We start from the raw sequence: 16,635 nt of genomic DNA on the forward strand, positions 1-16,635 counted from the left end.
GAGTTCGATGCATGTTCTCCCCTCCAGGTGCTCTGGTTTCCTCTCACACTCCAAAGACATGCTGCTCAGGTTCACCCATAGTGTGTGTGTGAGTGACAGAGAGAGAGTGTGTTCCACTGATGTCTGGATGAGTGATCCAGTGTAAGAAGTGTATCTAGCAGTGTAAGTCACCACGGTGAATAAGGTGTGTGGGCTGATAACACTGCATAGAGTTCATTGGAAGTCACTTTGGAGAAAAGCATCTGCTAAATAAATAAATGCAAGTACCTCAATTAAGTTTGCTACAGGAGGAAATAGGACTGAAACATGCAACGTCCTTGTTCAGATATAGTAGTCCAAACCACTACACCACCTGCTGTCCTGTTGATCAATTAGTTGCAAGGTGGGGAAAAAAAGTCGCCCTTCGGCAAAGGTACCGAGTCTCTCTTAGATGCATAACTGTTTCTGCCTCCTGCCTCAACTGCGTGTGCGATCGCCGTGCACCCGGACCCCGTTGACCCCAGCGTGCCCTTCTTGCGCTGGAAAAGAGTCGGTCGGGCTCTGGATTCCGAGCGAGCCCTTCTCCGCCAGAATGCGAGAGCAGCCTCCGGCACCTCCCCCGACTCGTCCCTGACTGTTTCCGAGCGAGAAAGTGCTAATTATTCCCCTTAATCACCAGCGATCTGGGTGAGTCCGCTGACCGAGGCCCCGCCCGCCCCCTCGCACAGGATGTTGTGAAAGCGGCAGCGCCGAGGAGGCTCAGCCAAGGCGGCTCTCGCACAACGCTCGCTCGCAGCCCCTGAGCTGAGGCTCGGCACCCTCTCCTCCACCGGGGTTCCCGCACACGGCCGCTCGCGCATCCTCCCCGGAGCCGCGGGGGCGCCCTGCTCGTTCGATCCGGCGGTCCCTCGCTGCCCGCTCTGCCAAAGAACCGGAGAGAGAGGGAGAGAGAGGGAGGTAGAGAAAGTGAGCATTGTGCCCGAAACCATGGAGGAGGACTCGAGTGCGCTGATGTGCGAAGAAGCGGAGGATGTCTTCTCTGAAGGTAGGGTGATCCCGGCGTCCGCGACGAGCTGCTCGTCCGCACGGTGACTTAGCCCAAAGACAGCATGCTGGCGAGAACATTGACACATGTCAAAAAAAGGGACTGTAATGGGAGCACGTATCCAGAAAATGATCATCGCACAGCTGCGGTAGCCAGCGGCCATCGCGGGCCAGGCTGTACAGGTGCAGGCTCGCCGCTCTGGAACGTGGGGGCCGAATCCGCTGCCCGTGTTGCTGCGCATCTCTTTAGGGCTGCGTGCGTGCAAACTGAAAACGACGAAGGCGTCTGCGCGCTCGGCGCTGGTTCATCGACGCCCGGCTGCCACCTGCGCAGAAGGGTATGGGGTCACGAGTGGGAGGAGGTCACGAGTGGGAGTCCTTGAGTGCACCGGGTCTACGGTGAGTGTGGTTTAGGTCATGGTCAGTCTTTTTGCATTTAAATAGGTGAGGGAGGTTGGAAACCACGGAAGGACTTGCTGATTCTATTGTCGCACCTTTAATGCATAAGAAGTTTATTCTGATCTGCGAAATGTGTGACGCTCCATTTTCTGGGTGAAGAGATCCTGGGTAGGCGGAGTAACCCTACAGAAGGCTGCTGAAATAACCTGCTCTCTTCACGGCCAAAAGCTAAAAGCAACCTCATTTTCAACTCAGGAGTCTACAGGGAGGGGGGTGCGGTGGCGCAGTGGGTTGGCCCACGGTCCTGCTCTCCGGTGGGTCTGGGGTTCGAGTCCCGCTTGGGGTGCCTTGCGACAGACTGGCATCCCGTCCTGGGTGTGTCCCCTCCCCCTCTGGCCTTACGCCCTGTGTTGCCGGGTTAGGCTCCGGTTCCCCGTGACCCCGTATGGGACGAGCGGTTCTGAAAATGTGTGTGTGTGTGTGTGTGTGTGTGTGTGTGTGTGTGTGTGTGTGAGTCTACAGGGATTACGGTTCCATCCCTGCAACCACCCAAATCGCTTCCAGAGACAAAAAAAAAATCCACCCCTGGCTTTTTCATAGGCTCGTCACAGCAGGCGTCTTGAAAAACGGTCAAAATAAGCAAAAATATTAATATATGTAAAACATTACGTTGACAACTTTTGTGATTTTCAGGTGGGCAATGACTGTAAAGCCACCTGAAGGGTATATCTGATATTTGCAGGATTTTGTTAAAAAAAAGAAAAACACAGAAGAAAGATTGTTTTTTTTTTTTTTTTTAATATTACTCATGCGCATAGGAGCGCAATATACATTTCTGTGAGGGAAGAAGAAGAGCAAATAGACGCGGTCTCCTTCGGAAGAAGTCGTCCGTCTGTTCTCTTTCTGGCGGCTCCAGGCCGGGCAGCAGATCTGGAAGGATGACTTACGGTGAGATCAGCTCGGGATCTCTTACTAATGGCCAGCTGGTACCAGGAGAGTGTTATGAGCGCTGACTGTACAACAGGTTTCTGTCTCTGGAACATTCCTTTGGTGGGTGAGAACTAGAACCTGGGCAACACCACCTACTGGCTGCTCACAGAGTGACTGCAGGCTAGATGGGAACAGAAAAAGATCCATCGGGACCCTACCAGTGCAGCACAGCTTACCTGGATGTAGCTTGGCTGGGTGCTGCTCATCTGAGATTTCCGGGGCGTCGACCGTTTCTCTGAAAAAGACGACGACCGGCCGTTCCATCACAAGTCGTACACTGGAGCCGCGTTACGGTGAACTTCATTGATTTAAATGTTTTATAGGGCATCACGGCGGCTTAGCAAGCGGCGCTGGTGCCTCAGACTGCTCGGACTGTGCGTTTGGACACGGGTTTGATCCCAGCTCAATCTGCGCGGAGTTTGTGTGTTCCCCTGTGTTTGAATGCGTGTGTTTCTTCCGGGTGCTCTGGTTTCCTCTCGCAATCCGGAAACACGTTTGCGGCGAGCTGGCGACTCCGAATTGCCCACGGTCGATGGATCTGTGAGTGAACGGGTGTGTTACATCGCTCTTCGATGTACATGTGTGAATGTTTGCAGGGTTAGGGTCCAGTACAGTGCATCTAATACTTTAGCTATAGGGCGGGTACTAGACAGCTCCTGTTTCGCCATTATCTTGACTGTTGCGATGGGAAAGAACAAGCTTCTCTCCAGAGTGTGGATCACATCGATGACGCCCGCTGTCTGGCCCCAGCGTGACCTTGTGAGGCCAAATCTGACACCCCCCGCTGACTCTGATGGCTTACCCACCAAGGAGGCTTAACCCTGCTTCCATACACACCAGCAATGGCAAGATCAAGTGACACCCTCTCTCCTATCTACCAGTGAACCTTTCTCCTCTCTTGCTATAAAGAGAAACTCCAGATGAACTCCCTCTGCTTGGGTCCTGGGTTTAAGACCCCAGAATACAGTCCCATCTCTTTTGGTCATAATTAAACTAAGTGAAGGACCACAAACAGAGATGAGCAGCAGTTGCAGAGCAGACAGCAAAATGACGAGATAAACAAGTGGTAATGCAAACAAAGTTAATGACTGCATTGTTTTGTAAGGTGCTCGTACAGATGGGCGCGCCATCTACAACAGTAGACAATAAAGCGAAGTGAAACGTGTTATTGTAAAGAGGACATGGTGAAGTGCGGTGAAACTGGGTGTGGGTTGCCTTCTGTGCTTCTCCTTGTGGGCCACGGTTCACTAGGGCTCCTTCTGGTCCTGAGTGCACTTTAACCCCTCAGCATGTCTCAGCCGCACGTCCAGAACGAAAACTCGACTAGCCAAGAGCAAACGGCCTCGGGCGAAGGCCCCGGAGCCACGGGAAAAGCCGATTTAAATTCGCTTTTTGAACAAGCTGAAGAAAGCAATGCCCGTTCGTGGTTTTTTTTTTTTTTTCCTTCTTGTATTTATCTCATTAGACTAAACAGACATGCAGCCTTTCAGCTGGTTTATTGTGACCAAAATAAACACAAAGGACTCTTTTTTGGCCTCATGAGTTATTTACAACATGCCATTTTGCTAAAGGCTACCCGTAAGGCCTAGAAAAGTCTGCAAAACTCTTGGAGGAGAGCTGCCAGCATTTTTTGACAGTTGTAGGGCAAAACGTTGCTCAGATCACATGAGGGCAGGAACCAGTGTTAGTGGGACACGTACGTTGGCGAGCGGAAATGGGTCAGTGTCGGAGAGGCAAAGTGCTGCTTCAGCACGAGGAAACTCCGCAAAAGCCCTTACACCTGGAACCCTACCCGTTCGGAGCGCTGTCCGAGATGCCTTCGCCTCCTTCGTAGAGGGGAGTGACGCACAAGGCTGCGCTTTTCCATTTGCCCTTCGGTGGCGTGAGCTTCGACACGCAGTCCTGCTCAAATGGTGAAACACGGCAGCGGTGTGCTACAGCCACCGGTCCGGGTCCAGGGTCGAACCACGGTCGACGAGCACGGCTAAGGACGCGTGCGGACCCTGCGGCGTCGCGGAGGCCCGAGGACTCCGGCAGGACCGCGGAAGCCGTAGCCAGCGCTGCAGGATGCTCGGGGCCGGATTGGGTTTCACAAATCCATTCATCTTGGCCTTTCTTGTCTAGACTCATCTTGCTTTTGGTCCTGAGAAATACGATCCATCTCCAGGGCCACGAACAAGCCTGGAGTACTGTATTTCAGTGCCCTGGCTGTTCCAGTAATGATTTAAGTAAAAGGTGGGGGTTCAGGTGGCTGCGGAGCGAATTTGCTAAGCGGTTTGTAGTGTGACGGTATACGGCTGGAGATGATGGCAGAAATTACCGACTTAACACGCGTGTCTTGCTGTTTTTTTTTTTTTTTTTTTTTTTCTTCCTTCTCCCCCCCCCCCCCCCACAGCTTGGCAAAACCTGCCGTCTCAACGCAGCGCATCAGTGCAAATCCAACGAAAACCATGTCTTTCTCGTACTTTTGCTCTGTTACGGCTCCGAGCTTGGCGTACATGCCTCTGCCTCAGAGGACTGGATGCCTGCTTTTAAATAGAGCATTTTCGATAACAGTAATTTAAAGAATTCAGCCAGCACAAATAATAAGTAATCGTACATAAAGGGGGATACTCATCTCATACTCATACACACATCTTCTGAACCACTTGTCCCATATGGGGTCGCAGAGCCTACCCGGCAACACAGGGCGTAAGGCCGGAGGGGGAGGGGACACACCCAGGACAGGACGCCAGTCCGTCGCAAGGCACCCCAAGCGGGACTCGAACCCCAGACCCACTGGAGAGCAGGACCCGGTCCAACCCACTGCGCCACCGCACCCCCTATGATACTCATACACTTAGTCTATATTTTAAAATGTGACAACAGATAGTTAAAATGAGTGTTATCATAATCCGCAGTCACCTAAGAATGAAAGGAAAGCATTGGGATAAATCCTTGTGTATTTCATACCATCTGTTTCATCCACCAGGAGACTGTAGATTGTGTGCGTTACTATCAGCTGAAGGTCCAAGTAGTCTCACAGTGGTCAGGTACATTGAGAGGTTGGGAATTATCCTGGGACACACAAGGCTGGACTGAAAAGGTTATCTAGCCTTATCTAGGATGCCCCTGAGGGCATTAAAGCAGCAGTAAATACATTATCTTGCACCCAGGAGCACAAGCCCAGCACTTCCCAGGAAATTCCTGTGGGCATGCAATGATTTGTCTCCTTACTGCTTCCATTGACCCACCCTAAAAGTCGGGGATTCCTGCAAATAGCAGCGTGAACAAGACTCTGAACAGGAGTTTCTGCACTCGCTAAAGGCACAGCCGGTCACGGACCTTTGGTGGTGCTCCATGTGAGCTCAGGGTTAGGGAGATGCAGATCCAGTCGGGGGAGGACTTTGCTGCCGAGAGCTGATGTCATTTGGAACACCTGGAGGAAAAAGGGCCTACAGCCCACCGGTCCCTCAGGCATCCAGGCCTAACGGTGGGAGTTACCTGCCATAGACGTGTCATTAAGGCCAAGGAGGTGCGTCACGCAGAGCGGAGAGACCTTTAATTTGCAGGAGCTGGAGTGCATGCCGTCTCCGTAGTGCTGCCAAAGAAAGCTCCCATTTTCGGAAGGACCATCCTTCTGGTCCTACGGTGTCCTGCGTTCTGTCCTCTTGACCCCGCCTGGCAGATCTAAGAAACCTCACAGGCGTTTCTGAAGGCCGCAGGCTGCGCGCCCACCCTTAGCTGTGGCTGTTAGCGCTCCCTGCCTCGACCTCCCAGCCCCGACATCCCGTGCTTTTTCAAGAGTGTCCAAATTTAAGTGCCTGCAAGCTCTGAAGGAATGTCTGCTGAGATGTCTCAGAGAAGCCCAGCTGCAGCAGGATTTGATGGAGTTTTTATTTTTCCTGAGGATCCTGCGAAAAGCCACAGTACAATAAAAGCGGGAATACTATAGGAACCGAACCGCGTGCTCTTACAGAGGGACAGGAAGGAGGTGAGTGGTAAAAGCAGGAGGATTCAATCTGGACATCGCGCTCTACATACATATTGCATCTCGTGCATCTCTCTTATCCGTTTTTTTGATAAATCTTTCTTTGACACAGTCACGAACTGAGACGGAGCTCCAAGCACCGCTCCTGGATTATAGGACAGATGAGGACTAAGCAGGGGAAAATGCGCAGATGGCCGGAACAGCTCCTTTAATCGCAGCCGCTGTTTGTTTGCCTTTGAGTGTATATATAGCCGCTTTTCGGGGGTTGCTGATGACAGCCGTAATTACAGGGTTGGTTTTAGAGTGCCCCGAGAGAAGATGTGTGTAGGTGTCTTTGCCGAGCTGCGAGGGGCTGCTAGCTCTTGCCCCTCTGGCACATTTTACCACCATGATCTCAGAGCAAATGCACAGGCTTGCAGCTGACAGCTCTGGCAACACATTCTCGACATACCCGCAAAGATACCGCGTGCCGCCGTTGCATGAGCTTTAAGGGTCTCTTGTCAAAAGATCGGCCTTTACATAATATGTATTAAAATATCTTCTCCAGTTCTTTCTATTAGACTGCCAGGAAACTGACTCATACCATGTCCCCAAGTTGTTGTGTCCCCATCTGGAAAAAGGTGCCTTATCTGTCCACTTTTTATTATGGGAATTGCCAAACGCAAAGTTGATTTTCTCAGTAGCTTCCGATCGTAACGGAATTCATCACATATTCAGTTCTTCTGTACAGATTTATAGGCGTCAGACTAATTTGTTTGGACGGCGCCGAACAGCACTGCCTACCCCATCCGAGAGAACCTGAATTAGCCTCGTGAACAACGAGCTCCATATCCAGACGTGGAGGCCAAACACACCGGCAGCGCTCAACTATGTCAAATAACTTCGGCCTGCTGGTCAGACAGGTCAGACGTAGAAGAGGCCAACTGTAGTTTCGAGGCCTGTGTGCTGTATGTCATTAATACTAATGAAATAATTTAATATTCAACCCATTATGTAATCATAACCTATTCCTTTAAAAATAATGCAACATCAGGTAATAATTTCATACTAGGGTGACAGATGCTGAATATGTATGTTACTTGGTGACAATTTTAAAATCAGTTTTTTTTTTTTTTTAACCATTTAAACGATTCATGTGCCCTAAGGTTAGGTAATAGTTTAATGCATTACAAAGAAGTTATTTTTGACAACCGTCAGAGTGCTTAGAATTTATTATAGAGGTATTCACGTGACCGTTAACAAATGGGCATTTGATTAGGAGTCTTACTAAAAAAAACATCTAGGCCGAACGACGGGACAGAAGTAGGATGAGTTTAAAATAAATAAATGCCCCGACAGCTGCGTAAACAGTTGTGCGAATAGTTGCGAGGAGACACGGCTTCAGCGCGCGCTTCCTCAGCCACGCTCGGGGGGCAGCTCACGCTATCTGGACCAGTCCTATCTCCCTGTTGCCACTGGTCTGATTGGCCCTGCCCACTCCATTATAAAAAGTAGCACCTGATTGGTGAGCAGTGGTTGTGCTTATCTAGACCCGCCCACTTTCTTTGAGCGCCGGTTGTCTATTGGTACTCAAGAAAAGAGGTGGGGGAGAGTGGCTCCCTTTAATTTGACCACGCCCACTCCTTATGAGAGCTGGCCGGTGATTGGCGCGTCGCTGCTCTAAAGGAGTACAGTACTACAAACCAAAACTGGAAACGCACATGATGCTTGTTGGGTACCGTGAATCATCCGAAGTCGCGCAGAAAAAAAAAAACAGAAAGAAAGGTGTAATCATTCATTACAGCTGTTAGCACTTCGCTGGAGCCTTACTCCAAGAACACTTTCGTGTGTGCTGTCGATTCAGACGGTAAACTTCCCAGCGGGAGTGTGAGTGACAAACTAGCGCTCCCGATCTGAGCGCACGGATGACGGGACGCAGTTAACCAGCGCTCCTGCCTCGGCTTCGTTCTACATTTTTCCAGAGGTTAGTGGAACCTTCAACTCGCTCCTTTTCAGGCACATACCCCAACCTTTCGTTAATGGATGCTTTGTTTGTCCACGCCGCGGTTTCCTGGCTGTGCATGATGATCTCAAAAACGGCAGAGTAAAGGCGGACGGGACTCGTCTTCGTTCGTGTGTGTATTTTAAACTTGTGTCTCTTCTTTCATGCCGTTCTCTCTCGTTCATCTACTTCGGCGGTTTTGTAACACGATCATTAACCCAGGATTATGAATCAGTTAGGAAAAATGAATTTATATTTCACGAACGGCCGGGGGGAGGGGCTGATGATCTCCGCTATATGACGCTGATACGGAGCGGCAAAGTGCGTGTCTCGTGCGGAACTGACTGGGACCCTGCCTGCCTGCCTGCGCGCGCGCTCCTCCCACCCGTCCCGGGGTCTTGCATTTTGAACCCGGCGCGAGGGAATGTGGCTCGTGCGGGCTGTGTCCGTGGCTTATAAAATTCACCATCATCATCATCAGGGCACCGGCGCGTAAAACAAAAGAAAAGGGAACAAAGCTGACAGTCGGTGGTCGTCTGCACACGCCGGTTGGATGCGCGGGAGGGTCCTGGTGTGTGTGTGTGTGTGTGTGTGTGTGTGTGTGTGTGTGTGTGTGTGTGGGACGGACTCTGTTCGCACTAGGGGCGATACCACTGAGGTCATTCGTCCCGTTTTTCAAGTTCTGCCAGGACCCCGACACCGTGGTTTCTATCTGTTCTGCTCCTCCTGTTTGGTTGGGTGTGTGTGAGAGAGAGAGAGAGAGAGAGAGAGGTCAGGGTAAGGTTGAAGCATATGTCACCTCTCCTGATCCTTGGCTTGGGGGTCATATGAAGTCTCAGCCGCTGGGATCTGTGAGGGAACCTTCACATTAAACCCTCTTAGAAGGAACATGGATCAGTTATGAAGCCATTCAGTGATATTGAAATACATCCACTATGGCTGCACATAGTTATTGCTAATAATAGTAATAAAAATGATTAATATTAACCTCTTTTTAGTCTATGCCCTTCTTCTCCGAAGTAGCGTAACACCAAATAACTTGAAATGATTTACTCGCATGATCTGTACAGCAGGGTACTCTTACTGTGTCATTTCAGGGTAAGTACCTTGCTCAAAGGTTCAACAGCAGTACATAACTCTTTTATTAGCTGAAATGAACCTATTGGGTGAATTTCATACACAGGGCAAAGGTTTACTTTTAGTAAACCCAGTGAATAATGGGGGGGGAACACACACATTCAAGTTGTAAGGATGCTGGGAGACTGGGAATGGCTGTTTTGTATATATTTGATTAGCTCTCTTTGTATATGTTTGTTTCTTATTTCCCTGTTAAACACAATAAAATGAGGAGTTACTTGGAAAGAATGTTTAATCCTCAATGGAATTAATTTGTTTTTCCAGAATGAGGCTATATTGTCCCCACTGTTAAACATATTTCACTTTTTTTTTTTTTTTTTTTTTTTTTTTAAACATTTTCCAAATATTTGGAGTTTGCTGCTGGAGGGGGGGTGTGTTTTCTAAAGGCTGTAACCAGAGATGGGTGCCACCCCACCCGACTCCAGGTAACCTCCTTGCAATAATAACCGTACTGCTGGTTTGCACTGCAGAAACCCTCTTTACTGCCATAATGCCACGAAGCCTTCGCTTTGGGAATAAGGGGCTCCGAGAACCATTTTGACCCCTGAAGGTCCCGGGTTCCAGACTACCGCCTTTGGTAAGAGATGATGGGTTCTGTCTCCTCCATTCTTCTCGCTCGTGATTTCCAGTGGCCTCAGCAGTCTGCTGTAGGACGCAACTAAGGCTTGGTGCTTTGCCGCCCTATATTGTCCTGGTTGCGTAACAGATTCCCTGAAAAATGTTAATTTAACAAACGTACTGTTCACGGAAACCAGCAGTGAAGACAAATGGTGTGTAATGCACTTTAACAGGGTTCCACTTGGTACAATGAGCCATTATGGGTGTCAGCGTCACCCCCTCGGAGTCTGGATAGGAGCTCAATTATTATTCCTTTCTTTGAAGGAGTTGGGTCTTTCTCAACGGTATGAACATTCTTACTCTTTCCTGGTGATATCTTCGTACTATTTATTACAAGCCTGTTTTCTGTGGGGATTTTTTTAAAAAAAATCTACATTCATTTTGCAGATGCTTTTGTCTAAAGCGACATACATATCATGGGAAGTACATTTTGTGCATTACATTAGCAGAAAGAGAAATCTAACATGAAGGCTGGGGAGTTCCATATGATGGAAGAGGAATTGGTAAGAAGGGATAATGTTTGAAGATGTGTATGTAAACCCTAGTACAATAATACAGTACAAAGCCCTCTCTCGGGAACAAGTGCCTGACTTCACCTCCTCGAACGCACACCCAGTTGGAATATACCGGAAAATCTTACCGCCGTCCTGAGCGCTATTTCAAATACACAGTGCAAGCATTAGAGGAGTGGGTCTTAATAATGTGTGTCTGCACAAAGGAGTGGCTCAGCTTTCCATAACTTACGGTCTTTCTGCGTGGTGGGACGTGTTGTTGATTGCCAAAAAAAAAAAATCTCAGCTGTTCTCTCCAAGGAAGATGTGATCCTAGAAAAATCCAACCTGCAACAGTAAAATAGTGTTTAAATTTCCTTTTGGGTAATGAAACTGCTGCATTCTAATGGGTTCAGCATGATCGTGCCTTCATTGTCAAGTGAAGTACTTCAAAAATAGATTTAATATGTCACAATGGCGACATTAACCCCAGAGATGGCAGTCTGGCATATGTATTCGTTTTGCTATTCTTTTTCTTAACAATAAATTTACCCCTCCCCTCTCAAATATGCATTTTAGAAGGCTGCTCCCCACTCAGCTGCAGCCCATGCGGGTGGGGTTCAGTGTGGGAGGGGGACATGTTTGACATTCTGCGGCCCAGCTGCTCTCGGGTCGCTCTGGGGACTATGGAGGGAAGGAGATATCTGCCGGGCGCGGCGGCGGCCCTGCAGATGGGAGTCGGTGCGGTCATTCCCAGTTCATCTGCCGCTGAGCGGAGGTGAAGGGAACAGTCCGCCTGTTGTCGGTGTCCAACTCCGTTAAACCAGTGCTGTTTAGCATGGGCTAATTATTTAGTTCAAATCAAAAATGCCAACCTGTGACGTGTGGGATGCGTACAACTGGCTGTGGCCCCACATCCCTGGGGTTCTGCTGCATGTGTTTCCTGAAATTTGGGGGAAATAGGTCTTTTTGCAGAGCTACAGGGTTTTTTTTTTTTTTTTTTTTTTTCTTTTCTCCTCCCCCTCTCTTAACCCCCCCCCCGCACTTCGCTTTTCCGGAAAAGCGTGAATTAATAGGGCCTGGGCTGAGGCTCTTCTACGGTTTCCCCCCCAGGTCCGTCCCAGTGCTAGCAAGAGTTGGCTGTCTACCCCATCTCGAGGCAGAGACGAGCCTTTTTACATGCTCTGTGGAGGTTTCACTAATCCCTCCCTATCTCTGCTTTATAATCTGTTTGGTCCAGCGCTAAAGTAACACACTGTCGCTGCTTAATTGCTCAGTGCTTACACACACACACAGTGCCTAAGTACTGAGAGTTAGTCCTTCAGGATGTCCCTGATGGGCTTCTAGATTAATGCATTATAGTACCTTTTAGCATTACAGGATATAAGCTGATAAACTATAAATTTTTGTGCCTGAAAGTGATTTGCTCTTTTTTTTTTTTTTTTTTTTTTTTCCTCTTAGAGCTTCAGAGAACAGCTGGAAATAGGAGGGTTATTTCTGTGACTTTGTAGAGCAGCTGAAGGACTGAACGCTTACTTGTTGTTTTTAATTTTTTAAAAAGTGTATTTGAGTATGTTGAACTGCAGTCTTTGTGTGACACCCGGCCCCAATAAAAGAGACAGTGGTCATATGACTGATGCTTGTGGACAAGCGTAACGTAGCAGTCTTTTGAAAAGTGCTCCCAAAACTTTCTGTAACAAATGACAAATGGAAAACGACTGTGTAGCCGATGCGTGTTCGCTTGCACGACACCCTGGGAAACGATGATAATAATAGAAGTGTTTGATGTATCTCAACAGTACTTTGCTTATTTTTTAAGCTGGAGTGTTCACAAAGCCTCATATTAATATTGATTAGCCTTTGTTCACTGAAGAGACTTATGTACTTCTATATCAGCTTCTTCTGCAGTACAGTACCCCATGTTTAAAAAAAGGAAGGGAGGGGGGGAAAAAAAAAAAAACTATGGATGTGTAGCCAGCAGGAAATGACAATAGGAGCACTTAAGGCAGTTATTTATTGGACTGATGGAAATAGGAGGGGAAAATAATATAGACTTAACATAAATGAGTCATGGAAAATCAACAAAAGTGAGGTCTTTTTTTTTTTTTTTTTTTTTTTTTTTTTTTTAAATTTAAATACCATATAATATATTTGTTTAATGGATAGTTTTCATTTAGTAGGTATGTCTGTCTGTCTCTTGTTTGTTTTTATGTGTGGACCAAAGTCCTGCCATTTAGTGGGTGGTTAATTCCCTTAAGTGTTGAAAAGCACAAAATTGTTTGAATGGATGAATTAATTTGTGTAGATGGCAGAGACAATAAGCAGCACTATTGCACACATGAAGTAATTTTTATTCAAATGAGTACACAAATCAAGCCAGACTCATTTTATTGGCTTGCAAAAATAATCATTTGCATCGCTGAAGCTCTCTACTTTGTTCTAGTTCTGTTTCCTTCTTCCCTCCTCCTTGGTGGGATTAATGAAAAGGATGCCCTGTGAAGATCTAGTCCTGAAGAAGGGTGATTTTGTAATTTCCTGGTCTTGGAAGAACAGATCTGGGACTGCTCTCAAATCGCATTAGAGGCACAAAAACCTTGATGTATTTTGTTACACTTACAATGATTTTCTGATGATTATCAGTAATTGCAGTATCACTGAGTCTAGTGCTTCAGCAGGGTTTCAGACAGCTCAGGTAAGTAACGTTGCTTTCTCACAGCGCCTGGGTGCGAGGGGACGTGTGTTCGATCCCCACTCGGTCTGTGTGGAGTTTGCATCTTCTCCCCATGTCTGTGTGGGTTTACTCTGCATGCTCTGGTTTCCTCCCGCAGTCCCAAGACTTGCTGTTCAGGTTCCCCCACAGAGTGTGAGTGACAGAGTGTGAGTGACAGAGTGTGAGTGACAGAGTGTGAGTGACAGAGTGTGAGTGACAGAGTGTGAGTGTGTGTGTTCCACTGATCATGTATGGATGAGTGACCCATTGTAAGTAGTATATCTAGCAGTGTAAGTCACCGTGGTGAATAAGGTGTGTGGGCTGATAACACTACATAGTGTTCACTGGAAGTCACTGTCCAGCATCTGCTAGATAAATGAATGTAAATGTAAGGCACGTGCTTTTATTTATGGAGCCTCCACTGGACCCAGGCTTCCAGGGTGGGTCTTGGGGTTGGTCTCTGCTTGCAAGAGAAATCTACTTTGCAGCACAATCCTTTCCAAAGTGCCCTACGAAGACTGTTGTGCACCAGGTATTTCATGTGCTGTTTAGCCTCAGAATGCTAGATATGAGCCCCCTTGCCATTCGTGTTAGAGGCTGAATCACACTTAAGTCAAGTCCCAGTTCTGGAAATAGCAGTAGGGTTTATTAAAAAAAATGAATCCCTTCTAACTTTGAAGTGAATGTAGAAGTGTGTCTGAAACCTGATTGATCTGTCTACACCTGCCTTGCTGATGAGGTAAAAGTGCCACTGAGCATAATGGGAGAAGGTACGCAGTCAGCTGGAGGGGGGGGGGAACAGCTAAAATGTTTCTTAACTTGAATTATTTATTGTGTGTGAATGAACTGCAAGCGTGTAATAACCTTCTGTCAGCCTTATAAATCGTAAATGTCTGCATTTCAGTTGGAATCATTGCCCTTCATCCCTATTCCACAAATTTACAAAGTGCCGCTTAAAGGATTATGGTACACGTGACAGTTGGAGTCGTGCAAATTCGCCGGTGATGGTGGAAACCGAAGCTGTTCAATGTTACGTTGACTTAGCGGAACTGTGTTCTTCCTTCCTATTTTCACGCATATGTAGTAATGGAGAATGCAAATTCCCTTTTAATTTTGCTCGTGTGGAGTTTGAAGATGATGCAGACCTATTGGAGAGTTGTTCTTCTGGGTCCTGGAAAGGATGCTTCCCCAACAGACCCTTCGGCTGTTGCGTTTGCCGAGGGTCACAACGCAGAGATGTTTTCCCTCCTTTTTTGTCGGACGTCGTCGTCGGTAAACTTTCGCTCGTCTCCAGTGCGTTTGACAGTTGTATGACTGCTCGCTGCCTTTATGCCAACGGATGAATGTCCGTGTGTGAAATAAACGAAAGGGCCACTTTGGCTTGTTTGTGAAGTGACTTTATGAGCCAGAGCTCTTTGTTCAGCTCTTAGTGCTGAGCCTCAGCAGTGCTTCTTGCATCCCGGCTCATTGTATTTCGAGAGCCAAGGAACGTACCTCTTCGGTAGGTGGTGTTGCCGTGTTCGGCGGCCCTCGATCTCTGCAGCTTCCAGCTCGGAGCTGGCCGTTTTGACGTCTGGAAACGGAGCGGCTTATATCGAACGATCGGTGTGGTGCCAGATCGTGGTGGACAAAAGCAAAAATAACCACAAACCACTTCAATGCGAGAGAGAGGAACGACGCTTTGGGCTTCTTTCTGCATATTAGTGTTTCCCTCCCTTGTTTGGAAGTGTTCAGCATTAATGTCTTTGAATGAAAATTTCCAAGGTTGGTTTTTGTCTTTTTTTTTTTTTTTTTTTTTTTTTTTTTTTTTTTCTTTCTCTCCCCTCCCCCCCCCCCCCCCCACTCCCTGTAGCCATTTTGCTTCTATACAAATGCATTAAAATAGCCGCATTGCCCGTTCCTCCCTTTTGCCGCTGTAGTTAAACCCCAATGAGAAGTTCAAGTGTGTCACTATAGCGTGAGGGTGGAACAGCTCTATTTCTGTAAGAGACATTCTCCCGAGGGGGGGTTTCAATATATCCTCCTCAAAGACCCACATCCAAGTAGCTCTTTGAGGGCCTTTTGTTGCGAGGAAATATTTAACCGCTTGTCAGTAATTATGATGCGAACGCAGCCGCCTTGCCTACTCTTTGTGTGCGTGTCAACGTGTGTTTTGACTGCTCGTGCGCTTTCAGATGTCGCATCTGGATGGTGTGGTTGTTCATCACCTGGGCGGGCAGGTGGTGAAGGATCAGAGTGTTCATGCTGCTCTTTTCTCCCCCAGCACCCATGTGCCTCGGGTCGTTTCTTTGTTGGAGGTGAGGGTTTGTGCTCAGGTGTGCTTTTCACAATCAAGCACAATGGGTGGCCTCACTCCTGTGTGTGTGTGTGTGTGTGTGTGTGTGTGTGTGTGTCGCACACCCTTTGGCCACCTTTCTGTGGAATCTTGTGAGCTCTGGCAATGAGGGGAAGGGAGAGAATGGAGGGAGGGGGGGTCACAACCCTTCTACTCCACAACAGCAGGCGTATTGAAAGTCCCTGTTGACATCAACGAGCTTTCTCTATGCCACGGGGGGGGGGCACTGTGTTTGGTTTGTACCCAGACTGCTTATGCTGGGAAAGTGCAAGAAGAACAAGAAGGCCACAGACAAGGAGACTTCCCACCTCTCCGTGGCTCGCCTATAATAGCACTGTTGTTTTACATAACACTTCATATATTGTGTGCCGTTGCTATGGGGAGTATAATTTATACAGGCATTAAAAATTGATCTGCTGTTAACGCACACGTGTGCACACATTGTGGGTTGTCTTCAATTTTAGTCACACGTATGACCTGTATTTGTTGCCATATGGCTGGTTGTGGGGGGGGGGAAGTTCCCAAGATGCTGTCCCATAATTTGAGAGGGAGAGGAAGAATAAGGCTATTTGTGCTCTCGGGGTGCTGTCCTGCTGAGGTGTGTGTGTGTGTGTGTGTGTGTGTGTGTGTGTGTGTGTGTTGGGGGGGCTGAGCTTTTGTGAGAGTGTCGAGCACTTTTCCCGCAACCTGCCCCCCCCCCCCCCCCTTTTTTTTTTTCTTCCTTTTCCCCCTCTCTCTCCTCCTCAAAGTACAGCACCAATGCCCATCAACGCACCGGTGATGCTGTGGAAGATTAGTTACAAGGGGGCTGAGGGTAATACCGGACGTGAGCGTCACGTCTGCCGTTTCCCAGTGCCCTCGCCGCCACCGGAGCGGATCCTGGGAGCCTGGCGCACGGTAGCCGTGGCGAGGGGGACAAAGCGCTCGAAGGCCTTGGCAAGGGTCTCGGGCGACGCTAGGAGCCCGGGGCACTCCGCCAGG

The 16,635-nt window shown here is 48.3% G+C and overlaps 1 protein-coding gene across 6 annotated transcripts in view; it reads left to right on the forward strand.

The window, feature by feature from the left end:
- The first annotated feature begins 759 nt into the window (after window positions 1-759).
- ripor2 (RHO family interacting cell polarization regulator 2) overlaps window positions 760-16,635 on the forward strand; it is a 42,401-nt gene continuing 26,525 nt past the window's right edge. For 5 of the 6 annotated variants that reach the window (XM_029248418.1, XM_029248419.1, XM_029248420.1 and 2 more), the window contains exon 1: window positions 760-1,024. In XM_029248418.1, coding sequence (XP_029104251.1) covers window positions 967-1,024 — 58 coding nt within the window. In that variant the 5' untranslated portion in view covers window positions 760-966. Of the gene's footprint in view, window positions 1,025-8,115; window positions 8,346-16,635 lie in introns of those variants that run through there. The other variant, XM_029248421.1, reaches the window with a different exon arrangement.

Source organism: Scleropages formosus, chromosome 23 (assembly GCF_900964775.1).
Source record: "Scleropages formosus chromosome 23, fSclFor1.1, whole genome shotgun sequence".
Taxonomy (NCBI): domain Eukaryota; kingdom Metazoa; phylum Chordata; class Actinopteri; order Osteoglossiformes; family Osteoglossidae; genus Scleropages; species Scleropages formosus.